At 50.5% G+C, this 22652-nt stretch overlaps 10 protein-coding genes across 10 annotated transcripts; 7 read left to right on the top strand and 3 right to left on the bottom strand.

Annotated features, from left to right (window-relative positions):
* Positions 1-690: 690 nt before the first annotated feature.
* N7519_001157 (rRNA 2'-O-methyltransferase fibrillarin family protein) lies at positions 691-1992 on the top strand (the record flags this gene model as incomplete). Its single annotated transcript, XM_057287935.1, has 4 exons — positions 691-757; positions 893-1077; positions 1146-1331; positions 1468-1992. The coding sequence occupies 4 exons, from the start codon at positions 691-693 to the stop codon at positions 1990-1992; spliced, it is 963 nt and encodes a 320-aa protein (XP_057154018.1).
* An 870-nt stretch (positions 1993-2862) lies between these two features.
* On the top strand, positions 2863-3831 carry N7519_001156 (SDR family oxidoreductase; the record flags this gene model as incomplete). Its single annotated transcript, XM_057287934.1, has 1 exon — positions 2863-3831. One exon carries the CDS (start codon positions 2863-2865, stop codon positions 3829-3831), a length of 969 nt encoding a protein of 322 aa, XP_057154017.1.
* A 358-nt stretch (positions 3832-4189) lies between these two features.
* N7519_001155 (mitochondrial processing peptidase) lies at positions 4190-5858 on the top strand (the record flags this gene model as incomplete). The annotated part of the gene is made up of 6 exons (XM_057287933.1): positions 4190-4339; positions 4395-4520; positions 4577-4654; positions 4715-5090; positions 5147-5408; positions 5468-5858. The coding sequence occupies 6 exons, from the start codon at positions 4190-4192 to the stop codon at positions 5856-5858; spliced, it is 1383 nt and encodes a 460-aa protein (XP_057154016.1).
* Positions 5859-6501: 643 nt separating this feature from the next.
* Positions 6502-7428, top strand: N7519_001154 (2EXR domain-containing protein; the record flags this gene model as incomplete). The annotated part of the gene is made up of 1 exon (XM_057287932.1): positions 6502-7428. One exon carries the CDS (start codon positions 6502-6504, stop codon positions 7426-7428), a length of 927 nt encoding a protein of 308 aa, XP_057154015.1.
* An 82-nt stretch (positions 7429-7510) lies between these two features.
* Positions 7511-10329, top strand: N7519_001153 (tRNA (cytosine-C5-)-methyltransferase; the record flags this gene model as incomplete). Its single annotated transcript, XM_057287931.1, has 4 exons — positions 7511-7534; positions 7602-7795; positions 7878-9977; positions 10044-10329. The coding sequence occupies 4 exons, from the start codon at positions 7511-7513 to the stop codon at positions 10327-10329; spliced, it is 2604 nt and encodes an 867-aa protein (XP_057154014.1).
* A 963-nt stretch (positions 10330-11292) lies between these two features.
* N7519_001152 (glycoside hydrolase family 35 protein) lies at positions 11293-15784 on the top strand (the record flags this gene model as incomplete). Its single annotated transcript, XM_057287930.1, has 10 exons — positions 11293-11427; positions 11486-11562; positions 11632-11934; positions 11993-12374; positions 12429-12563; positions 12612-13284; positions 13335-14088; positions 14126-14643; positions 15038-15087; positions 15134-15784. The coding sequence occupies 10 exons, from the start codon at positions 11293-11295 to the stop codon at positions 15782-15784; spliced, it is 3678 nt and encodes a 1225-aa protein (XP_057154013.1).
* A 1587-nt stretch (positions 15785-17371) lies between these two features.
* Positions 17372-17797, bottom strand: N7519_001151 (uncharacterized protein; the record flags this gene model as incomplete). Its single annotated transcript, XM_057287929.1, has 1 exon — positions 17372-17797. The coding sequence occupies one exon, from the start codon at positions 17795-17797 to the stop codon at positions 17372-17374; it is 426 nt and encodes a 141-aa protein (XP_057154012.1).
* Positions 17798-18818: 1021 nt separating this feature from the next.
* On the top strand, positions 18819-20210 carry N7519_001150 (uncharacterized protein; the record flags this gene model as incomplete). The annotated part of the gene is made up of 2 exons (XM_057287928.1): positions 18819-19512; positions 19594-20210. The coding sequence occupies 2 exons, from the start codon at positions 18819-18821 to the stop codon at positions 20208-20210; spliced, it is 1311 nt and encodes a 436-aa protein (XP_057154011.1).
* A 174-nt stretch (positions 20211-20384) lies between these two features.
* On the bottom strand, positions 20385-20979 carry N7519_001149 (uncharacterized protein; the record flags this gene model as incomplete). Its single annotated transcript, XM_057287927.1, has 3 exons — positions 20385-20725; positions 20803-20893; positions 20959-20979. 3 exons carry the CDS (start codon positions 20977-20979, stop codon positions 20385-20387), a joined length of 453 nt encoding a protein of 150 aa, XP_057154010.1.
* A 216-nt stretch (positions 20980-21195) lies between these two features.
* On the bottom strand, positions 21196-21948 carry N7519_001148 (uncharacterized protein; the record flags this gene model as incomplete). The annotated part of the gene is made up of 3 exons (XM_057287926.1): positions 21196-21528; positions 21601-21731; positions 21873-21948. Coding segments are annotated over 3 exons (540 nt in total), but the record flags the coding sequence as incomplete, so codon positions are not given.
* Positions 21949-22652: the final 704 nt, after the last annotated feature.

The following is a 22652-nucleotide window of genomic DNA, read 5'->3' as shown; positions in this document are numbered from 1 at the left end:
CGGGCGGGCTCTGTCTTACTTTGTTATTATTATTTATTCAATGACCAATAATGAGCTTTTATGACCGGGGAATGGATTGTTGTTCTTCATTTTCATCGATCGTAGTGTTACGTCTCATCCACGTCTCACACACGTACGTCTCAGGACTTATTCGCCAGTAGTACACCATTTTGTGGTTTGCAGAAGAAAACTTACTTTTAGTCAATCCAATTACTTCACTTACAGCTTGAAATACCATCAAAAAGAATCAATACCAGTGACCTTTTTGTTTTCAATCACAATATGCCATCTCAAACAATGCAGGGCTTTAACAGATCACGTGCCATATACGCAGATGAAGAGTTCCACGTGACTTCCTCACACGGAGGATACGCTAAACCCAAAATGACCTAGCGCCGTTCTGATTTTCTGAAAGATCCCAAAGGCGCAAAAAAAATCTCGACCGCATCAACGAGCAGCATCGGTATCGATCCGCATCCGACAGATAGTTAGCGGCCAATTCTGTTTGAATTGATTGATCCCACTATCTCAGATACGTTGCCAATTTTTTTCTCAATCTTTATCGACTCCCACGGAACTTTTATTCCAATTTTCAACTACACTCGGTTTTAAGCACTCGGAAACGACAGCTTAACCTCCCTCCCCTTTAACTCCCTTTACAACCGAGTTTTATTTCTCAAAACACATACAATGTCTTTCGCTCCTCGTGGACGTGGTGGATTTGGTGGTGACCGCGGTGGCCGTGGTGGTGGTCGAGGTTTGTTCAGTCCAGTCTATTATTTGAATCAGCAAGCATGAAGGCCCAAAGTCTCGCTGGTGATTCCACCGCACCAATGGCCATGATCCTATTTCTTGCTGTGACATTACCGTTCACCTCGCTGACTCGTTGAAGGTGGTTTCGGCGACCGTGGTGGCCGTGGTGGTGGCCGCGGAGGCCGTGGAGGCTTCGGTGATCGTGGCGGCCGTGGAGGTGGTCGTGGTGCCCCTCGTGGTGGCCGTGGAGGTCGTGGTGCTCCTCGTGGCCGTGGTGCTCCCCGCGGTGGCGGTGGTGCTCGTGGTGGTGCCAAGGTTGTCATTGTAAGTGTTGGAAATTATCATGGACATGGGTATCAGTCACTTACGGAGACTTTTTTTCTTGCAAACAGGAGCCTCACCGTCACGCCGGTATCTTCGTCGCTCGCGGCGGTAAGGAGGACATGCTTGTCACCAAAAACCTTACGCCTGGAACTGCTGTCTATGGCGAGAAGCGCATCTCCGTTGAGGGTCCCGCAGCTGAGGATGGTGCTGTCACCAAGCACGAGTACCGTGTCTGGAACCCCTTCCGTTCTAAGGTAAATCCCCTTTTCCTGAGACATGGCATCGTTGGTGATTTTATTGAATTTTTCTCGGAATCATTCAATATCACCCCATAGCCATGGCTGTCTATTGCTTAGTCCTTTCTTTCTGACGTCTTTTTCCATTTTCTAGTTGGCCGCTGGTGTCCTGGGTGGTCTTGATGACATCTACATGAAGCCCGGCTCCAAGGTTCTCTACATTGGTGGTGCCTCCGGTACCTCCGTTTCTCACGTCGCTGATATTGTCGGACCCACTGGTAACGTCTACGCCGTCGAGTTCTCTCACCGCTCTGGCCGTGATCTGATCGGCATGGCCACTCACCGCACCAACGTCATCCCCATCGTTGAGGATGCCCGTCACCCTCTCCGTTACCGTATGCTCGTGCCCATGGTTGATGTCATCTTTGCCGATGTTGCCCAGCCCGATCAGGCCCGTATTGTCGGATTGAACGCCCACATGTTCCTCAAGGCTGAGGGTGGTGTCATTGTCTCCATCAAGGCCAACTGTATCGACAGCACAGCCAAGCCCGAGGTTGTGTTCGCTAAGGAGGTCCAGAAGATGCGTGAGGAGAAGATCAAGCCTAAGGAGCAGCTGACCCTCGAGCCTTTCGAGCGTGACCACTGCATCGTCGCTGGTATCTACAAGCGCACCGCATAAAGGTTTTAATCTCTAGTCTCTGGTCATGTCCATTCCCTTTTGATGTTCCCCTCGGCGTCTCGTGTTCTGTGATGTATCGAATGTTTTCCACCTTTCTTGTGACAGGTATTTCCGCCTATGTACTTTTGGCTGCGTCTTAAAATTTAGTTTTCCTTTTCGATGAATTTTACACGCTGGAATGTGTCATACTGAGTGTCTTGATCTGAGGTGATGAGATAGCTCTGGTTAGCGTATGATACCCGTACCTAGGTAGCAACCAGTGGCCAATACAAGCGATCCTAGTCTTGCTAACAATCGCCGGCAATATTTGAGCAAGTATTTTAGATCTAGCTTCCAGTCTTCAAGGGTTCTAAGCTTGGTCTGCAAGTGTGACCTGTCCACCGATATAGATCATATATGACATAGCCTTAGAACATCCCTAACAAAAAAAAGAAACAACAATTTACTAACTATTACTATCGTCTAAGAGTAAAAAAAGTTCGCTCACATGTTTCTCTAGGTCATCTCGCTGTCCCAATCCCATTCTCGGACTTGCGCCGGGCCTCCCGGGACTCGGTTTTCTCACCGAGGCTTGCACCAAGAAAATGACTCGGAATTGATGCGTGAGACCTGAATTAAGCGATCATATTCGTGGGATATGATATACCATTGGCCAACGGGGGAATTATCATGACTGAACGAGCGTGGGGGAGAGACACAAGTTCCGCTTCAACCCCGCAAAGTGTGTCACTATATAATGGAACACATCCATTTTCCGTTCTACATAGTTGAATATATTCCTATTTCATTGCACCGTACCTCTTGTCGATTAATGCGACTGAACTGATCGATTGACCTGACTAAACCCAACTACGTTATCCTATACCCATCATGTCGATTCTCATCACCGGTGCGGGGGGTTATGTCGGCCAGGAATTGGCGGCGTCCCTTCTCGAAAGCACACCAGTCACGACAACCGTGACAATAACCGATATCGTTGAGCCCCAGATCCCAGAGTCAGCTGCACAGCACGCAAGCCGCCTAAGCTGTGTCAAGGCGGACCTCACCTCCACCAAAGAGGTCGACGAACTGATTAGCGCATCCAATCCCTATGAGACAGTCTACATCCTCCACGGTATCATGTCCGGCGGCTCCGAGGCCAACTTCGAGCTGGGAATTCGCGTCAACCTCGACGCAACAAGATACATTCTGGACCGACTACGTGCGACCATGCCCGGAGTGAAGGTGGTTTTCACATCATCACTGGCAGTCTACGGCCTTGCACCGCCAGGATTCGTCATTGACGAGACAAACTTCCCACCCATGCCATCTTCCTCATATGGATCGCAGAAACTCATTATTGAAACACTGTTGAACGACTACTCGCGACGCGGATTCTTGGATGGCCGGTGCGTGCGTCTGCCCACGGTGACAGTAAGAGCTGGCAAGCCCACACAGGCTGCCAGTAGCTTCGCCAGTGATATCATCCGCGAGCCCTTCCACGGTAAGAAGGCTATTCTGCCTGTGGCCAGGGAAACGGAGATGTGGATCTGCTCGCCGCACACTGTTATCAAGAACTTGATTCATGCGCGTGACGTGCCCAAAGAGGCATTTGGAGACTCAAGATCTGTTAATCTTCCTGGGTTGAAGGTCAGTATTCAGCAGATGTTGGATGCTTTGCTGGAAGTTGGTGGTAAGGAGCGTCGGGCTCTCGTGGAGGAGAAATATGATGCTGCTACCGACAAGATTGTGCAATCATGGACTCCTCGATTTGATACTGCTCGTGCTTTCAAGTTGGGTTTCGCAGCGGATATTTCGATGGAGGAGAACATTAGACAGTTTGCGAGCCGGTTTGTATGAGACGGAGGGCATGTAGCCAATCAATAGGCACGAAATTGGATGACCGAAATGGAATGATCGGAAAACAAGGCGTATTGGAATGCCCCAACATCAAGCATGTCGTGTTTTGACACGGTACAGATCGATAAAGACAATATATAGGCCTATTTAAACAGTATTATAGCCCATATCACGAATTAATGCAGAGTAAGGAAGTATTCGGGATGTCAAGGGCGGTTTGGAAAAGCGGGTTATGTAATTGGCTGAGCTGGGCGAACAATTTCAGACTTCGGAACCTCAACCTCAGGGTGTCTCCATCAGCTCTTTTCTCCATCTCTCCCCCTTCTCCCCCTCCCTCCACCTACACAAGTCGTTCTCAATGGCTTCTCGGCGCCTTGCTTTTAACCTGAACCAGGCTCTCCGCACTCGTGCGGCCCTGAAGTCCATCCAGCCCGTGAAGCGTGGCTTTGCCTCGCCGGTTGCGTTGCCGTCCACCACCCAGTCCACCACCCTCTCCAACGGATTCACTGTACGACCAAGCAACTCATCTCAATGACATCGCAATTTAGCTAACTTGCTTCTAGATCGCCACTGATCACTCGCCATGGGCTCAAACCTCGACGGTCGGCGTGTGGATCGATGCCGGTAGCCGGGCAGAGACTGACAAGACCAACGGAACTGCACACTTCCTTGAGCACCTTGCCTTCAAGGTTCGACCACACAAACCTCAGACCACGAAGCGCTTTTATCTGATGAATATGACTAGGGCACCAACAAGCGCTCCCAGCACCAATTGGAGCTTGAGATCGAGAACATGGGCGCTCACCTCAACGCCTACACTTCGGTACGACCCGGGAAACCACCCATCAACGTCTACCAAACCAAATACTGATCGCGACTACAGAGGGAAAACACTGTCTACTACGCCAAGGCCTTCAACAACGATGTCCCCAAGGCCGTCGACATCCTCGCCGATATCCTTCAGAACTCCAAGCTCGAGGCTGGTGCCATTGAGCGTGAGCGTGATGTGATCCTGCGCGAGCAGGAGGAGGTTGACAAGCAGCTCGAGGAGGTTGTCTTCGACCACCTTCACGCCACCGCTTACCAGACCCAGCCCCTTGGACGCACCATCCTCGGCCCCAAGGAGAACATCCAGACCATCACCCGGGACAACCTGACCGACTACATCAAGACCAACTACACTGCTGACCGCATGGTCCTGGTCGGTGCTGGTGGCATTCCCCACGAGCAGCTCGTGAGACTCGCCGAGGAGCACTTCGGTGGCCTCCCCAGCAAGCCCCCTACCTCGGCTGCCTTGGCCCTCACTGCCGAGCAGAAGCGCACCCCGAGTTCATCGGCTCCGAGGTCCGCCTCCGCGACGACACCATCCCCTCCGCTCACATCGCTCTCGCCGTCGAGGGTGTTAGCTGGAAGGATGATGACTACTTCACCGCTCTGGTCACCCAGGCCATTGTCGGTAACTGGGACCGTGCCATGGGCCAGTCGCCCTTCCTCGGCAGCAAGCTCAGCTCCCACGTCAGCCACCACAACCTCGCTAACAGCTTCATGAGCTTCTCCACCAGCTACAGCGACACTGGGTAAGTTTTATTGTTGATAATCCATGTATTTGATCGAAAACATGCTGACTTGATATTAGTCTCTGGGGTATCTACCTTGTCAGCGAGAACCTTACTCAGCTCGATGACCTTATCCACTTCACTCTCCGTGAGTGGTCTCGCCTGTGCAACAACGTCACCTCCGCCGAGGTCGAGCGTGCCAAGGCCCAGCTCAAGGCTTCTATCCTCTTGTCTCTCGATGGCACCACTGCTGTCGCTGAGGACATCGGTCGCCAGATCATCACCACTGGCCGCCGCCTGAGCGCTGAGGATATTGAGCGTACTGTCAGCCAGATCACCGAGAAGGACGTCATGGACTTCGCTACCCGCAAGCTGTGGGATCAGGACCTCGCCATGAGCGCCGTCGGCAGCATCGAGGGTGTCCTCGACTACCAGCGCATCCGTGGAGACATGTCCCGCATGATCTCCTAAGTTGTTCTAGAGTATGATCGCGTGTGAAATAGCTGCTGAATGCTCCAGGAAAACTGGATTTTTGGCGGCTTTGATTTGAATGTACTATCAATCATTGCCTTGGGCTGTTAGATCCCAAATTCGTGTGTGAAATAGCAATTAATGGTTTGCCATAGTAGACTATATAGTTTGCTGCCTTTGCAGCAAACAGACCAATTATCTCCTTTGTTTGTTCTATTTCTTCCAGTGCACTGCGAAGTTGCTTCTTCCCAGCGTATTGTCGTCGCCGTCGCCGTCGCCGTCGCCATTGTACTTGCCTCCGTCGCCTAGTGTGCTTCATCCTCGTCGCTCTCTTCCAACGTTAACCGCTTGCGCTTTCCTACACATCAGACTCCAGGTTCTCATGTTTCCGCCATCTCACGGCTCTTCAAATTCTTCATTTACCCTTCGCTTGCTCTATTCCGCCGTGATCGAAATCCCAACACCTAAGTATCTATCTAGGTATTTTATTTTGACGATTGGCACCTCTGCTGGCTTGGTTCAATTCGTAACTCTTGTATGTGGCCTCAATATCTTCATTTGGTGATTATTTCCTCATCACTGCGTTTCCGTACTGTTTTCTTATAACTGACATGGATGTTTTAGTGACTGAGGTTCTCTCGTCATGGAGCGATTCGCCACCTTGCCAGCCGAGTTACGGCTGCTGGTGTGGGAGTTTGCGCTCCCAGCGCGAGTTGTTGAGATCGGAGAGCCGTGCGACCCAGATATCTTACCAGAGGAAGACCTCAGACAGGCATGGATCCTTAACAGGAAGTATCCAGCCATGGCTCATGTCTGTAGGGAATCCCGCCGAATTGCTTTGGCCAAATTCAAGCTCTCCAACGGTGTTACTCTTGCGCCGGATTGCATGACCGACAGTCGATGGTGGTGGAAGTCTACTGAGACTATTCACTTCAATGCTCCTGAGATTATCACAACCCAGCAAAGATGCAGACTGGAGGATGACCTGCTCGACTTGATGAAAGTTCCTATTCTGTGTAAAAAGGTCTCTATCAGTGCGGATGTCGTCCACCCTTTCTTGCGTTTCCGTAATAGGTCCGATATCCCAAAGTCGTTGGTATGGGAAGTCCTTTCCTCAATGGAGACATGTATTATCTCCCTACATACCGTATGTATCCGAGCCACCAACGAGCAAGCTCGGGAGCTGGGCCTCTTTGGCAACGGTGACGAGCCAGCACAGTTGATCGACCCTTTTGACAAGGCAGCTATCACGCGATTCAGACAGCTCTGGATGGAAACAAAACAGGAGGTATCTTCAGTCAAATTCTTCGACACGGTTGACACCGACAGATTCATTTTCCGAGTCGAAAGGTGGCTCGCGGAGATGTCAGCGGAGTACATCGATTTCAAATGGACCAATCCACCATTCCCGACTCCAGGACCGCAGATTATAACTGAATCACTTCGCCGGTACCCAGCTCGAAGACACAATCCGGACACCAAACAATATCTCGCGGAATTCCCCACTCTGGAGCTGAGGATCATGTTTCGACTCTGCCCACCTGCGGCGGTCGATCATGTGATTACGTAACCATCCCGCATCTGATCGGGAGATTTTTTGAAGGCATTTTGTTTGACGTACACTTTCCTGTAACTCTTACCACATCATAACAATGGGAAAACGCGGCGGCAAAAAGGTAATTTTATCTTCCATACGAGCTATGTGAGGTGTTTATTGTACTGACCGTGTCTCCTTTCTTGCAGGGTGGTAAAGGCCGCGGCGGTGGCGGCGGCGCAGGCCGTACGCGCGCTCAATGGCAAGATATCACTAGAGAGAATGAGAAGTTTGAGCGTTACTACAATGAACCCGAGTTCCTCCCGGAGGAGGAAAAGGAGCTTTTCTGGGCTACTATGCGCAAGGATCTTCCCAACAGCTTCCGTTTCACCGGTTCTCGAGGGTAAGTCACAACTGGTCTTTTTTTTGCGATTCGCGCTTTGGGAGGTTTCAATTGATATTGACTGTTGCGTGACTTTTGTTAGACATGCGCTGGCTGTTCAGCAGCGTCTTATCGACCACCACATTCCCGAAATCACTTCTATCAAATACGAGGACGAATTCGTCGAGCCTCCCCGCCCAGTTTCATGGTACCCAGATCAGCTCGCTTGGTCCATGACCACCCCTAAGAACGTTATCCGTCGATTTGCGCCCTTTGCTTCGTTCCAGAAATTCCTTGTCGCCGAGACCGACGTCGGAAACATCAGCCGCCAGGAGGTTGTTAGCATGATTCCTCCTCTCCTTATCGACGCTAAGCCTGGAATGACTGTGTTGGATATGTGCGCTGCGCCGGGTAGCAAGTCTGCGCAGCTGATGGAGCTGCTTCATGCAGGCGAGGAGGATGCCATTGCACAAGTCACTGAGCAGATCAAGAACGGCACTGCTGGACCTGAACCCCTCGGCCCCGAAGGACTGAACGACGACGGCCGAAGCACCGGCCTGTTGATTGCCAACGATAGCGACTACAAGCGCGCTCACATGCTTATTCACCAGATGAAGCGCCTGAGCTCGCCCAACCTGATCGTTACCAACCACGATGCCACAATGTTCCCTTCCATCAAGCTGCCTCCTCTGCCCACTGCCGACGGCAGCAAACCCAAGAACAGATACTTGAAGTTCGACCGCATTCTGGCAGATGTTCCTTGCTCTGGTGATGGTACCACACGCAAGAACGTTGGTGTCTGGAAGGACTGGACCCCTGGCAATGCTTTGGGACTTTACAGCACTCAGTCTCGGATCTTGGTTCGTGCTCTGCAGATGCTGAAGGTCGGCGGACGGGTCGTCTACTCAACCTGCAGTCTGAACCCTGTGGAGAACGAGGCTGTTGTCGCCTCCGCAATTGAACGCTGCGGTGGCGCTGCCAACGTTAAGATCGTCGATTGCAGCCAGGAGTTGCCCGGTCTCAAAAGAGCTTCCGGGTTGCATAACTGGAAAGTCATGGACCGTGAGGGCCGCATGTGGAACAACTGGCAGGAGGTTGAGGAGCACCGAGACCTGGAGGGCATCAATGGTCTTGCCAGACTTGCAGAGGGCATGTTCGCCCCGACAGGCGAGGCTGCCAACCTGCCCCTTGACCGATGCATGCGTGTTTACCCTCACCAGCAGGACACTGGTGGTTTCTTTATCACCGTCCTTGAGAAGACCTCCGAAATCAAGGCTAAGCCGGAGAGCAGTAATGTTATCCCCAAGGCTTCCGTTGCAGCTCTCGCCGCAGAGCTTGATTCTAAGAAGAACGAGACTGATGGAAAGCCTTTGGAGAAGCTCGAGTCACTGGATGAATTGGTCACTCCCGACCAAGGGGCCCAGGACGAACTCGCAAAGAATGCTTCTGTTGCTGAGGCCGCCCATCAACTTCCGTTCTCTGCTACTCTTAACCCAACTCCTGTCTCTCCCGTAAAGCGGGATGCAGACGACCTCGAAGAGGAACTTCCTGCTAAGAGGACTAAGCTCGACGATGGCAGGGAGGTCCTTGTCGGTGACCGACCTGTCCACCCCCCAGCGCCTGCCGTGGGAACTGGCATTGAAACGCCTGGTAACAGCACACCTGTTCCCTCCGCGGCTACTGCACAGCCTTTTAAGAAGAAGGGTCCCCGTCAAGAGGAGCCGTTCAAGTACCTTGATCCCAACCACGAGGAGCTTGTTTCCATCTATGAATTCTACAAGCTGTCGGAGCGATTCCCCCGTGATCGTTTCATGGTTCGCAATGCCGAAGGTCTCCCCACCCGCACAGTTTACTACACCAGTGCCTTGGGCCGGGACATTCTTACCTGCAATGAAGGCCAGGGCATGAAGTTCGTCCACTGCGGTGTGAAGATGTTCGTCAAGCAGGATGCGCAGCGCGAGAATGTCTGCAGATGGCGTGTTCAGACCGATGGCTTGAAGATTGTCGAGCCTTGGCTGGGCCCTGAACGGTCCGTTGTCCTGACTAAGAGGGAGACTTTGCGTCGCCTCCTTGTGGAGATGTTCCCCAAGGTCACCGACGATGGCTGGAAGGCTCTGGGTGAGATTGGCGAGCAAGTCAAGGATATTCCCATGGGATGCAGTATTCTTCGCATTCAAGCAACCGGTGGAGAAGATGGTCTTCCGTGAGTTTTTCCCCTTTACATTTATTCTACTAATATTTGCATCTTATTAACTAACATAATCTACAGTGAGGCCATGGTTCTGCCATTGTGGCGATCTCTCCATTCTTTGAACCTTATGCTTCCCAAGGAAGAACGCCGTGCCATGTTGCTACGTATTTTCAATGACTCCACCCCTCTGATCAACACCACGCAGAAGCAGGGTGGCGAGACTGAGCCGACCGCCGAGGCTGAGGACGTTGCACTGAAGGAAGAGAATGCCGCGGTTGGACAGGAAGCGCAGGACGACATGGATGATCGTGAGACGTACACCAAGGATGGCGATGAAGAGGATCGATTCAACACCACCGTGTAGATGGTTCTGATTTTACATGCTAATATGGGGATCTCAATGCTGTACCAAAAAGCCAATATCATGAATTCTGTGCCTTTTTTTTTTCGGTCTACTCTTGGTAATTTCCCGAGTGAACTGCATCGGAGAAACGTCGGTAGACTTTGATATCACAACAGGGATCGTCGGACCCCCACAACTTCCCCGCAGGAGAATTGCTTACTTTTGATTCCGAGCTGGTTAAAATGGATATCTGGATTAAATGGATTAAATGGGTTAATATTGGATCGGAATTTTGGTAAAGGGATACTCTACATACTCCGTATAACTCCATAAATCGGACTGAGATAGTGTGAAAAGCTGTACAAAAGGAAAGACAAAGTATCCTGCCATCTGCCCAGGTGATATCCGGCAAAGACAAGGCAAAGTGCAACCTTGGGAGCTGGGGGATCTTCGGTCCGGTTACTGGGGACAGTAAGGGCTTATGGCCGTGGCACTTTCGGCTGACACTGGAATATATGCATATTGACATTGCCTCTTATAGTAGACAGATTGTTGAACATTCCAACAGTTAAAATTACGAGGAATCTCCTGTTTTGTTTAATTCAGAACAACTCTCACCTCTTCCACAATACCCAAAATACTCATGGCCGCAGATACATGCTGTAGACCTCTCCGCATATGCACCACGGAGCATCCGGGTCACCCCTCAATTTGTCTCGGAGAATGACGAAAGGCCTGACTTGAAAGAAAAGAGGGGGCCTTTGCTACGGTAGTACATCAATTGCAGGCCATTACCTGCACTAGTATAGCAATTGCATGTTAGCTTGATTCGTGCTAATGATGTCCCGAGTCTCCATACTATATGAATGTCGCAACCCCTAGATTTAATATTTTGCAATAAAATTAGACTTAAACCCAAGTGCTCCTTCTTCCCCCTGTCCACATAACCCCCGCTTCACCCCTGTGTGAACTGCCGAGACAGTTATGAAGCTCTCGTCCTCTTGGGCCATTGCCTGTCTGGCGGCCCAGGCCGCTGGTGCGGCCATTAGCCATTCGGTGAATGGTTTTACTATCACCGAGCACCCGGATCCTGTTAAGCGCGACTTGCTCCAAAAATATGTACGTTGTGTTTGGGCCTTTGGGTTCAGATGGTTGTACTGACAAGCACATTGTATAGGTCACTTGGGATGACAAGTCTCTTTTTGTCAATGGCGAGAGAATCATGCTTTTTAGTGGTGAAATTCACCCATATCGGTAAGTTAAAAGGCATCGATTAGCTTTTACTTTTCCAAGAGAGAATTAGACTGATCAAGACCCCTGCAGTCTGCCTGTTCCATCTTTGTGGATTGATGTGTTCCAGAAAATCAAGGCTCTTGGATTCAACTGCGTTTCTTTCTATACCGATTGGGCCCTGTTGGAAGGTAAGCCGGGTGAGTATACTGCCGAGGGAATCTTCGCTCTGGAGCCATTCTTCGACGCCGCCAAAGAGGCCGGCATCTATCTTCTGGCGCGACCTGGTCCCTACGTCAATGCTGAAGCATCGGGTGGTGGTTTCCCGGGATGGCTTCAGCGCGTGAATGGGACCCTGCGAAGTAGCGATGAAGAGTTCCTAAAGGCAACAGACAAGTACGAGACTCTGCCATGATACACAATTGGAACCACCGTGAATACTGACAGTAACTAGTTACATGGCCAATGTTGCCGCAACCATGGCCAAGGGTCAAATCACCAACGGAGGCCCTATCATTCTTTTCCAACCTGAGAATGAGTACAGTGGCGCGTGCTGCGGATACGAAGATTTCCCTGATGGCGCTTTTATGCAGTACGTGCAGGACCAGGCTCACAAGGCTGGAATTGTCGTGCCTATTATCAGCAATGATGCCTATGCTGGTGGTCACAATGCCCCTGGAACTGGCGAGGGGGCTGTGGATATCTACGGACATGACAATTACCCTCTTGGATTTGACTGCGCGAACCCTTCGACCTGGCCAGAGGGTAAACTGCCCACTGATTTCTATACCACACACATGAAACAGAGTCCTTCTACTCCATACTCTCTGATTGAGGTAAGATATATGGATATCCATGTGTGTATTATCAATCATTTAACTGGAGTATAGTTCCAAGCTGGTGCCTTCGATCCTTGGGGAGGTGTCGGGTTCACGAAGTGTGCTGCCCTTCTGAACCATGAGTTCGAGAGAGTGTTCTATAAGAACAACCTCAGCTTCCGAGTTGCGATCCTCAACCTATACATGGTATGTTCTTAATCCCCTATCATGGTCACCGATTCTAATCTCTTATAGACCTTTGGTGGTACCAATTGGGGCAACCTGGGCCACCCCGGTGGATACACATCCTATGATTACGGTTCCCCGATTACTGAATCTCGCAACGTCACCCGCGAGAAGTACAGCGAGCTGAAGCTAATTGCCAACTTTGCTAGAGTGTCGCCGGCGTACCTTGTCTCGACACCAGGAGCCTTGACCACTTCCAAGTACACCACCTCGTCTGATCTAGCCGTGACTCCCCTGCTCGGAGGCAACAAAACGGCTTCTTCCTTCTTCGTCGTCCGACACTCCGACTACTCGAGCCAAGAGGCCGTTGACTACAAACTCAAGCTTCCCACTAGCGCCGGTACAGTGACTATTCCCCAGCTTGGTGGAAGCCTTACTCTCAGCGGCCGTGACTCCAAGATTCATGTCGTTGACTATGATGTGGCGGGCACCAACATCCTCTATTCCTCTGCTGAGGTGTTTACCTGGACGAAGTCTGGTAAATCCAAGATTCTTGTGCTGTACGGCGGCCCTGGTGAGCACCACGAGTTGGCTGTATCTTCCAAGTCGAAAGCCTCGGTCATTGAAGGATCATCATCGAGCATCACCACTAAGCAGGTGGGCAAGGCGGTTGTGATTGGGTGGGACGTCGACACTACTCGCCGTATCGTGCAAGTGGGTGATCTGAAGATCGTTCTTCTGGGTAAGTGCTCTCTCAGATACCTGCTTCATCATAACTAACTAAGCTACTAGATCGGAACTCTGCCTACAACTACTGGGTCCCTCAGGTCCCAACCAAGGGAACAAGCCCTGGGTATAGCTCCCAAAAGGCTGCCACCTCATCCATCATCGTCAAGGCCGGCTACCTCGTGCGGACTGCTTTTGTGCAGGGCGACGACCTCCATCTCACTGCTGATTTCAACGCCACCACCCCGATTGAGGTGATTGGCGCCCCACCTAAGGCCAAGAACCTCGTCGTCAACGGCAAGAAAGCGCAAGTCAAGGTCGACAAGAATGGCATCTGGTCTAGCAGCGTCGCTTACAAAGCGCCGAAGGTCGAGCTGCCGACTCTGAAGAGTCTGAAGTGGAAGTCTATTGATACTCTTCCCGAGGTCCAAACCTCGTACGATGATTCCGCATGGGTTTCCGCAGACCAAGCCACCAAAAATAGCATCTTTAAACTCAAGACTCCAACCTCGCTATTCGCCTCTGACTACGGCTTCCACACCGGAACCCTTCTCTTCCGTGGCCACTTCGTCGCAACGGGCGACGAGAAGACTTTCTTTGCGCAAACACAAGGAGGCAGCGCATTTGGCAGCTCCGTCTGGCTGAACGAGAACCATATCGGATCATGGGGTGGAATTGACACCGACGACGACCACAACGGAACCTACACACTACCAACCCTGAAGAAGGACGAGCCGTACGTGCTCACCGTGGTCATAGACAACATGGGTCTAAATGAAAACTGGGTCATCGGCGAAGACCAGATGAAGAACCCCCCGCGGTATTCTAAACTATGAACTGTCCGGCCGCTCCGCTAGTGACATTACCTGGAAGCTGACCGGCAACCTGGGCGGCGAGGATTACCTGGACAAAGTGCGCGGCCCGCTCAATGAAGGTGGTCTCTATGCCGAGCGCCAGGGCTTCCACCAGCCCCAGCCGCCGACCCAGAGCTGGAAATCCGACAGTCCCTTCGACGGCCTGTCGGCGCCTGGAATCAAGTTCTACAGTGCAAGCTTCGATCTGAACATCGAGGAGGGCTGGGATGTTCCTCTGTACTTTAACTTCGGGAACTCCACCTCGTCGCCAGCGGCTTACCGTGTCCAGCTCTATGTCAACGGGTATCAGTACGGCAAGTATGTGAACAATATTGGTCCCCAGACGAGCTTCCCTGTTCCCGAGGGTATTCTCAACTACCGGGGTACCAACTATTTGGGGTTGAGTCTGTGGGTGCTTGAGTCGGATGGGGCCAAGTTGGAGAGTTTCGACTTGATTCATACTACTCCTGTGCTGACGGCGCTGAAGGTTGAATCTGTGGACCAGCCTAAGTATGAGAAGCGTAAGGGGGCTTACTAGGTGCTGGCAAGTATGTAGTTAAATAGTCCCGCGAGTATACAATACAAAGAGAATGAGGCAAAGTACTCTTTTCTAGTGTTATTTTGGGTATAATGATAACTAGACTGTCCAAAGTGTCCGAAGTATCAAAAAGTAGGGCTTCACAAGGTCATCCCCACTTCTCCGCAGATCCCAGCCACCCCCAACCTCCTCTCTCCTTTGCTGGACATTTGCTTGCATTTTCCTTATTTCCTTGCGCTTCTCAATTTATCATTTTTAATAGCTTTGAAAATTGTTCTCCATACTCCATATTTCCCATAATTCCGACAAAACCCACTCCGACACCGCATATACCACCAAACCCCACAAGCGCATTCAGCCCGCAAGCTGACCTCAAGTCACCCATTCGCTCGAATCGAAATACCCAAACCCTCTCACAATCATCTCGGTATCTACCCACCCTAACAACCGAAAACCAACAACTAAACAACCAGACACCATGTCGTCCCACCCCTCTCGAAGCCCTCGACCTAGATCCAACCAAACCCAACCTCGACACAAGAGACCTAAACCCAAACCTCCTGCACACAGACACCTCCCTCCAAAAACGCTACACAACAATCTCAATCCCCTCAACCTACGGGCGTCTCAACACAAGCCCCGCCGCAGGCACAGTAGTGGGGATCGTACTGGGCAGCGTCGCAGGCTTCGTACTGCTAATGTACGTACTCTTCCTGGCGGTGAACCCAGGGGGCGTTGCACGAGGCGGCGTGGCAGCCCCAACCTCATCATCGATATCGATGTCGATGTCCATGGACGAAGAAGAAATCGTGGATGTGCGCAGTCGACGCGACCCAGCCGCTGCGCGACGGCGACGCGACGTCATCGAGGTCGCCGAGGAAAGGGATAGTTTCCGTGATAGTTATCGGCGTCGTCCATCGTCGAGACATGATCGCGTCATTGTAGAGGAGTCTTTGGCCACTTCTACTACTGGCGATGAGGATGTTATTGAGGTTGAGGAGGAGGAGTCTAGTGTGCCTTCTGATGTTTCGCCGCGTCCGCCAAGGAGGTCGAGGAGGGGTGGGGTTAGGCATGTTGATCCCCTTGCTTATGGTGGGGGTAGTGACTATAGTAGTCAGCGGTGATTTGGGATTTGGTGTTTTGTTTGGAGGCTTGAGATGCGATACCCTTATGTGTTATGATTTATTCTTTATTGATTGATAATGTCGGAAAAAGTGTTCCATATGCATTTGCCTAAAATGAGTATATAATGAAAGCAATAAACGTACGGCTAGTTCCATCCTGCTATGGTATTCTCCAACGATCTAGATATCAATGAGCAACCACACCAGAAATCCAGCCGCACCAGCAAGACCCATAATAATATCTCCAGTAATAGCAGGGACTTCACCCGTCGAGACAGAACTTGCGTTGTAAACTAATTTACGAAGTGAGAGGTTCCGTAGAATCTAGCTACCTAATGTGCCTATGTACTTGACTTCCTCTGCCGGTGTTCACGGTTTCGTGCTCAGACCTTGCCGCCTTTTGCTCGGGTATAACTGCGCAGGTGAGCACCCGTGGACGCCCCTGCCCTGGGTAAGCGGCATTTAGTAAAACATTCCAAGGTTAAATGCAACACGCTAGGTACCCAGGTAGTCCTCTCTGTTGGCGCAGGTAGTAACACTTGATCACACAAGGTCATGTGATTCATGTGACCCTAAACCTACAACGATAGATAGTTTCGCCTCCTCTTTCTTTGTTAGCTAGATATAACTATCAAGGGTATTACTGAGAGGTCTGGGACTGTAATGGTGCGGTGGTCTGTTTTCATGGTTTGGGATGTTGTATAGCGAGCCTCGAGCTCTGCCTTCGTCCCTTTCAACATTTTCTTGACCTGAATATCTGCTGGACCCCATATATCCGTTTGACCGCGTCTATGCCACGGGGCACCCTTTTCCGATTGCAGCCTTGAAGGAAAAATGAATTTATAATGGCGTCGGGCTTCCCGCTGCGGGCCGCACAGACACCGGTGGGGCGACGATCTCGATTGGAAATTTGTGCGGAAGATGCGGACCTCGGGACTACCTACCTAGGTAGGTATATTGTACGGCCTGGGCGGGACGGACCGACAATGAGTCTTAAGGAAGAACGCGCCACTTGAGGCCCAACTTACTGTAATTCGGGGTTTATGGTAAAGAATATATGCCATGGTGGAACGTTCCCTCGGCTATAATGGGGCACTCGATACCGAATTTGGCGGTGTTGTAGCATGCAATATGTTGTATATAGGGATAGTTGAAGATAGTGGGGATCTAAAGGATAGCATGTGATAGCGCAGTGTACTCTTTCGCTTTTTGGTTTGGTTTGGTGTTTTTTCCCCCTACTTTTTGGCGAAAATGACCCGCGACAGATACAAGACCTCACTAAGGTATGAGACATTTCCCCCATTGCATCAAGAGGTGGTCCCGAGATACGAGCACTATTTGTTACTGAATGTATCGCTCTGCCTTGATGCGCCTCGTCAGAACAGAAAATTGCGGAAAGATCGTCTACGGAAGACTGCTTGGCGCAGACATAAGCTTTCCAAGAAAATTCTAAACGTACGTTGTATAAACGTGCATATATTTGACCCCCCACACATTACCCGAGACAGTCTCAGGTAGCGTCGGGCCACCATAAGCCCTATACCCGAACTATATACATGCGTATTCCAAGTTCTTGAAGCGATCCCTTTAAGTGTGGACAAACTCATAGTTGATGTAGTTGCTGCCCATAGGCACATGTGCATATCCACCGATCTTGCCATTATTCTCACACTGATCGATAACAGCTTGCAGATAGCCAGCGATGCAATTGCAATCACCACACATGGCCGTTGAGGACGATGAGTCATCCTGGCACAAAACGATGTTGGCGGTACCAGATTTCACCGAAGAGTCGTGGCATCCCGAGCCATGGGGCTGAGCACAGCCAGAATCACCGCAGGTATCTTTGCCGAGGCCGGCGATTTGGCGCCAGTAGCCCATCGCATCTTCGACGTCTTTGGCGTCGGGACTGCCATCGGTGGTCTCGCAAGTGACGACTGGGGTACCGCAGTCGGCGCGAACGCCCATCATGAATAGAGTGCCTGCCATGAGGAAGGTGGACTTGAAAATCATCGTGCTATAGGTGTTCAGTCTTGTTAGTTATGTCTGGCTGCTAGGTCCCAGGCCAGGTCTCCAAAATGCGAACATACAAGGTAGAATACTGGATTCCGAGAGTAATATACAAGGCAGGTTGTGAAGTAGAGGTGATTGCTTTGAGGAGAAGATTGGCCCAAAGATTCACCGTGGAATAACGCTCTTTTATAGCTGGACTCCGTGACCTGTGCATATGCCTTGGTAACCATCTCTGACCGGAAGACGGATGGACTGAACTCCGACGAACTCTCGCGATGCTGATGCTGGTCAGTAGAGGAAGCGGGGTTTACCTATCATAGAATCCTTTCAAGTAGGCCCCCCACGAAAAAGTTCATTCTGTTTATATCCAGTCGGCCAATGCGTCGCCTCGCCAGGCACTCAAGTGTATAGGAGTTGTGCATAGTATCGCAGGCCTTGACCAAAGTACAAACACTCAATAGACAGACCTCAAGATTAGATAAATGTATCTTTCACTTATATGCTGTGCACCAAGTGTCAATGGGAAGGTATATTGTTCCGGTCAAGGACACCAGGTGCGGTGCTAGCATGTCAGAACGGACAGGCGAAGGCCCATGTTTACTTCAGACCCACGGTAAGCGAGATGATGTAACCTTCGTTTGTCAGATTTGTTATTCAATCCGCTGATCATGGGTTTGGGTGCATAAGTGAATTTTATGCAAGGTTCGAGTGTATCCTTCTAATCTATTTCCCGTTCTCTCCACGACAGGCAGTGGGGATTCGGGTAGGCCGCCTATGTCTATTGGCAACCTCATCTGAATCTAAGCGAGTTCTTCTTATGACGGTGGATCATCTACTGGGGCCATTTGGGGCCATATGTAGATCAGTCGTGGGGGCTAATTGACCCCGAGACTGGCAAGTTTCATGTCAATCACATTCTCGTGTCTACGCCTACGAAGTATTTCGTTTTGGATTTTGTCTTCTGACGCTTAATTATTGCTTTTGTTTATATGTACTTGTCCCTCCAAGGGCCCTGTCTGATATGAAACCATCAGCTGCTGCAGCAGGCTCCCGTCTGCTCCGGAACTTTCTCTACTTCCTTGCATTTTTTTCTCTCCTCGCATTCTACTCGCGCACCATTTCTTCTCGAGACCCAGGCTCCGTATTTTTTAAGCCTTGGACTGCATATGATGCCTCTTATTCTTCAGTGAGAGCGCACGAGGCGGATTCTTATATTGAGTCTGTGAACAATGCCACAGTGCGGTCTACGCCAAAGGCCTCCTCACAGCCCGGATTATGCGTTGGTATTGCATCTATCGCCCGAAATGGTGTACGATATTTCAAAACTGCCGTAGGAACAGTCCTGGAAGGTTTAAGTGAAGAAGAGCGCGCCGACATCCATCTTATATTGTTCATTGCACACACGGATCCCTCTCAGCATCCAGCATACTCAGAGCCTTGGCTTCATAAACTGCCGGACCAAGTGTTGCTATACGACCCCGCAGAAGTAGATATTGATCACATTCGATCCCTCGAGACAGACACGGCGAAAGTTTCCGGGCGTGAAAAGGCTCTCTTTGATTACACATATCTGCTGAAAGCATGTGAGGCAGTCAATACCCCGTATACTGTCATGCTCGAGGACGATGTCTTTGCTCTGGATGGATGGTACCATCGTACGCTAAAAGCTTTGGCGTCTGCAGAGAAGCAGACCAAGGAGATCGGAGCATCGAACTGTGGGTTTTCCCAAGGACTGTTTTCAACCATTAATACCATCTTTGCAGATCCTTTGTAACTGACGTATCTGCTTGACCTAGGGCTCTATCTCCGTCTCTTTTACACCGAAGAACTGCTCGGCTGGAACTCAGAAGAATGGCCAACCTATCTTTTCTACTCGATCCTTACTGTCCTATTGGTCGCTTGTACTTGCTTAGGCGTCAGACGATACGAGCCTCGATTAGCATCGCACCTCTCCAACGAAACCATCCTCCTCCTCAGCGGCGTCTGCGCACCTCTCCTCATCGGGCTTTTCTTTGCTACCGGTCGCGCCACAATGATGCCGATACCAGACGGTGTTCATCAAATGCCCCAGTTTGGCTGCTGCTCGCAAGCCTTTGTCTTTCCACGCTCGCGGATCCCAGACCTTACCGAACTATACGAAAGAAAGCGCCTGGGGTATGTCGATATGCTTACGGAGGAATTTGCAAATGAGAACGGGGAGATCCGATGGGCAGTCACTCCTGTCGTGATGCAGCATGCTGGGAGAAGAAGCTCCAAGGGAATGAATAATGATCCATATACACCACTCAAGCATAAAAATAAGGCCGAGTTGACAGAGGTTGAGAAGCTCTGGAACTTCAGGTTTGAGACACAGGATGCGGAGACATTGCGAGAGGAACATGTCCTTGTCAATGACCACGTTCTTGGTTATTGAAGGATTGCAAGCGCACGGTTACTCAAATGATAATATAAAGTTCTTATTCGCGACTATAAACCTAAGGGATTGTTAACTTGACCGCCGGGTTTTAGGAGAAAGCTCCGCTTTTCGTCTAATAATATATGTCTCCAAGAAACAGCCGTACCCAAAAGCAAATAGCCGCGGCCAAGTTCAACCTCCGCCAACTGCCTTTGCTATCGTCACGGCTAGCTGTACAAGTAAAGATTGGTTGTTTATGTTTGTACTGGGAGCAGGGAGGTCTGGCGCCGGGAGGGTATATCCAAGAGGGAGGCGGGCAATACGGAATGGCAGGCCGCTGTCACCTCCATCAAGGCCACCAGTGGCCCTTCCGGGCTCCTTTGACACCTCCTGGCTTGACTGACCATCTCCACTGTCCACACGCTGGACAAGTTGTACCAACTGAGTATTTCGGCCATTAGGCTGGCCATTTGCGTTCCCCTGCTGGGGATTTGTGTTCTGGTTCTGACCATGTTCATTAGGAAATTGGGGCCCTAGATTAAAGGAGGGGCAATTAGTTTTTTAAGCTCCTCAGCATGGTACTTAATCACCATGTATAGGAAATCCTTACTTGTAGAAGAGTGGAAGTGATCCCAAAGAGCTTGGAACAAGATGAAGGTGTTGGGATTGGCAGCAGCTCGCAGTATAGTTTCAGGGGAAGGCTCATTTCTATTTTATATGATCAGTAATGGGAATTTTCAAAAAGCAAGAGAGGGATATTACCTACCCCCTTCGAGAAATCTTCCATTTCAAAAATTTAATAAGGAGCCAAAATGCTCCTAATGCACATAGTGCAATGACCAAGGTGTTTAACAACGAGCCCAAAAAAACCCAAAAACTTCGAGGCCCCATCAAAGGTTGGGACTTGCATATGGGCGGTCTCGTTCCTCTTGTAAATATACATTTTTGGTGCTAACTCGAAGGAATCAGCACCATATCTTCCGGATGGTTGGTTCTTCGGCACTTAGGAAGAGACGGAAGACTGTCGGCAGAGCGAAGAGAAATCCATACCGGCGGGACGCATGGTGAGATCGAGACTCTCCAAGCCCGGGGCTGTCTGGGAAAGGAGCGGCAGTAGTCCGTTCTTCTCCGTTTCGGGGCGATTTTTCCATTCGTCCCAGACTGATCCCTGCAGCAGGAACGCCAGTTTTTCTTCATCTTCGTGTAAATGCTGCCGTTCACTGTGTTCGGTATGGGCTGACGAAATGCCAACAGACATGCAAGAAACCAGCCGAAGCCCAAGATCAACGAAGAGATAGACCCGGCCCTCCTTGCGATCGACGGAATGAAGGATGCCCTTGGGAACTTGTTCCAAGGCGAAGCTGAGGATGCAGGTATTGTCAATGCTTCCAGGTTGTCGAAATCATACGCTGCGTCGTACTTGAGAGCTCAGGTCGCTCGGTGGGTTACCGATGGGAGCCCAATAGGCAGCCCATGGTGAAATGACCAAAATGTTGGCGGGGACGAGAACAAGTAAAGTGGAAAGACTGTATTCATAGACTAACAGAAGACTGGGGGAGGAAGACAGAGAGAGAGACTGGGAGAGAGGAAGGAGCCCTGGAGGTAAACAAGCAGGCATGACTGGCATTACTGGCCTGGCTAATCAGGCAGCCACCCAGGTCGCGTGAACGAGGCTCCAACATAAGTAGAGTACCTTCTCGACGAAGATGGAGAACTTGAGGGAGGAATCGCGATCGCTGGCAGTACGGACGACGACCCTAGACTTTGAGTCATAGGGAATTGGGTGCTGAGTACTGTGGCTGTGCGCTCCACGCGATATCGTATATTGCGAGGTGTAGGTGGAAAATCTGCATATGATATAGTGGACACAGGTGTTACAGTTGTTGAAGAATTAGTGTCAAGGCTTCTTGTTCTGCCAGTGTGAGGTCTAGTCATCCACCATCATACCCGCCAGAAGTCTCAAGCGATGAACTGCAACTTAGTCGCAGTGCACAAACTTCCTTGATCTCCAGTCTTCGACATATTTGGTTCCATAACTCTGTGTTTAGAAAATTAGAATTCCCATTATTACGATCTGAGAGGAGTACAAAGGGAAAGGAGAAGTGAGGAAACTACGGAGTAAACTGACGTATTAGGCGTACAGTGGGACCTCCGAAATATTGGGCTAGACTTTGTAACTAGATATACCGCCCTACATACCGCCTCCCTTTCAAACATACCGCTATACTAATGCATAGTCGGCCGCTAATACGGCCGTAGTCTTTTTAGTGGCCTTCTTAGGTAGTCTCCTCCGATAGTCTTTTTATATGTCTTTTTAGTCGTCTTTTTTGCTAGTCCCCTTAGGTACATACCTTTGACTGCTAACTGTTAGTGCTAAGCCACGTGCCTGTACGCTAGCTATATTAGGAGTTTTAGACTGGCAGAACTGGCAGAATTTGAAAGGCGGTATATCTAGGTACA

This window comes from Penicillium mononematosum (assembly GCF_028829835.1).
Source record: "Penicillium mononematosum strain IBT 11891 chromosome Unknown utg000001l:1.0-4488741.0:1.0-4491989.0, whole genome shotgun sequence".
In the NCBI taxonomy this organism is placed as follows: Eukaryota; Fungi; Ascomycota; class Eurotiomycetes; order Eurotiales; family Aspergillaceae; genus Penicillium; species Penicillium mononematosum.
This window is presented reverse-complemented; position numbering and strand designations above follow the sequence as displayed.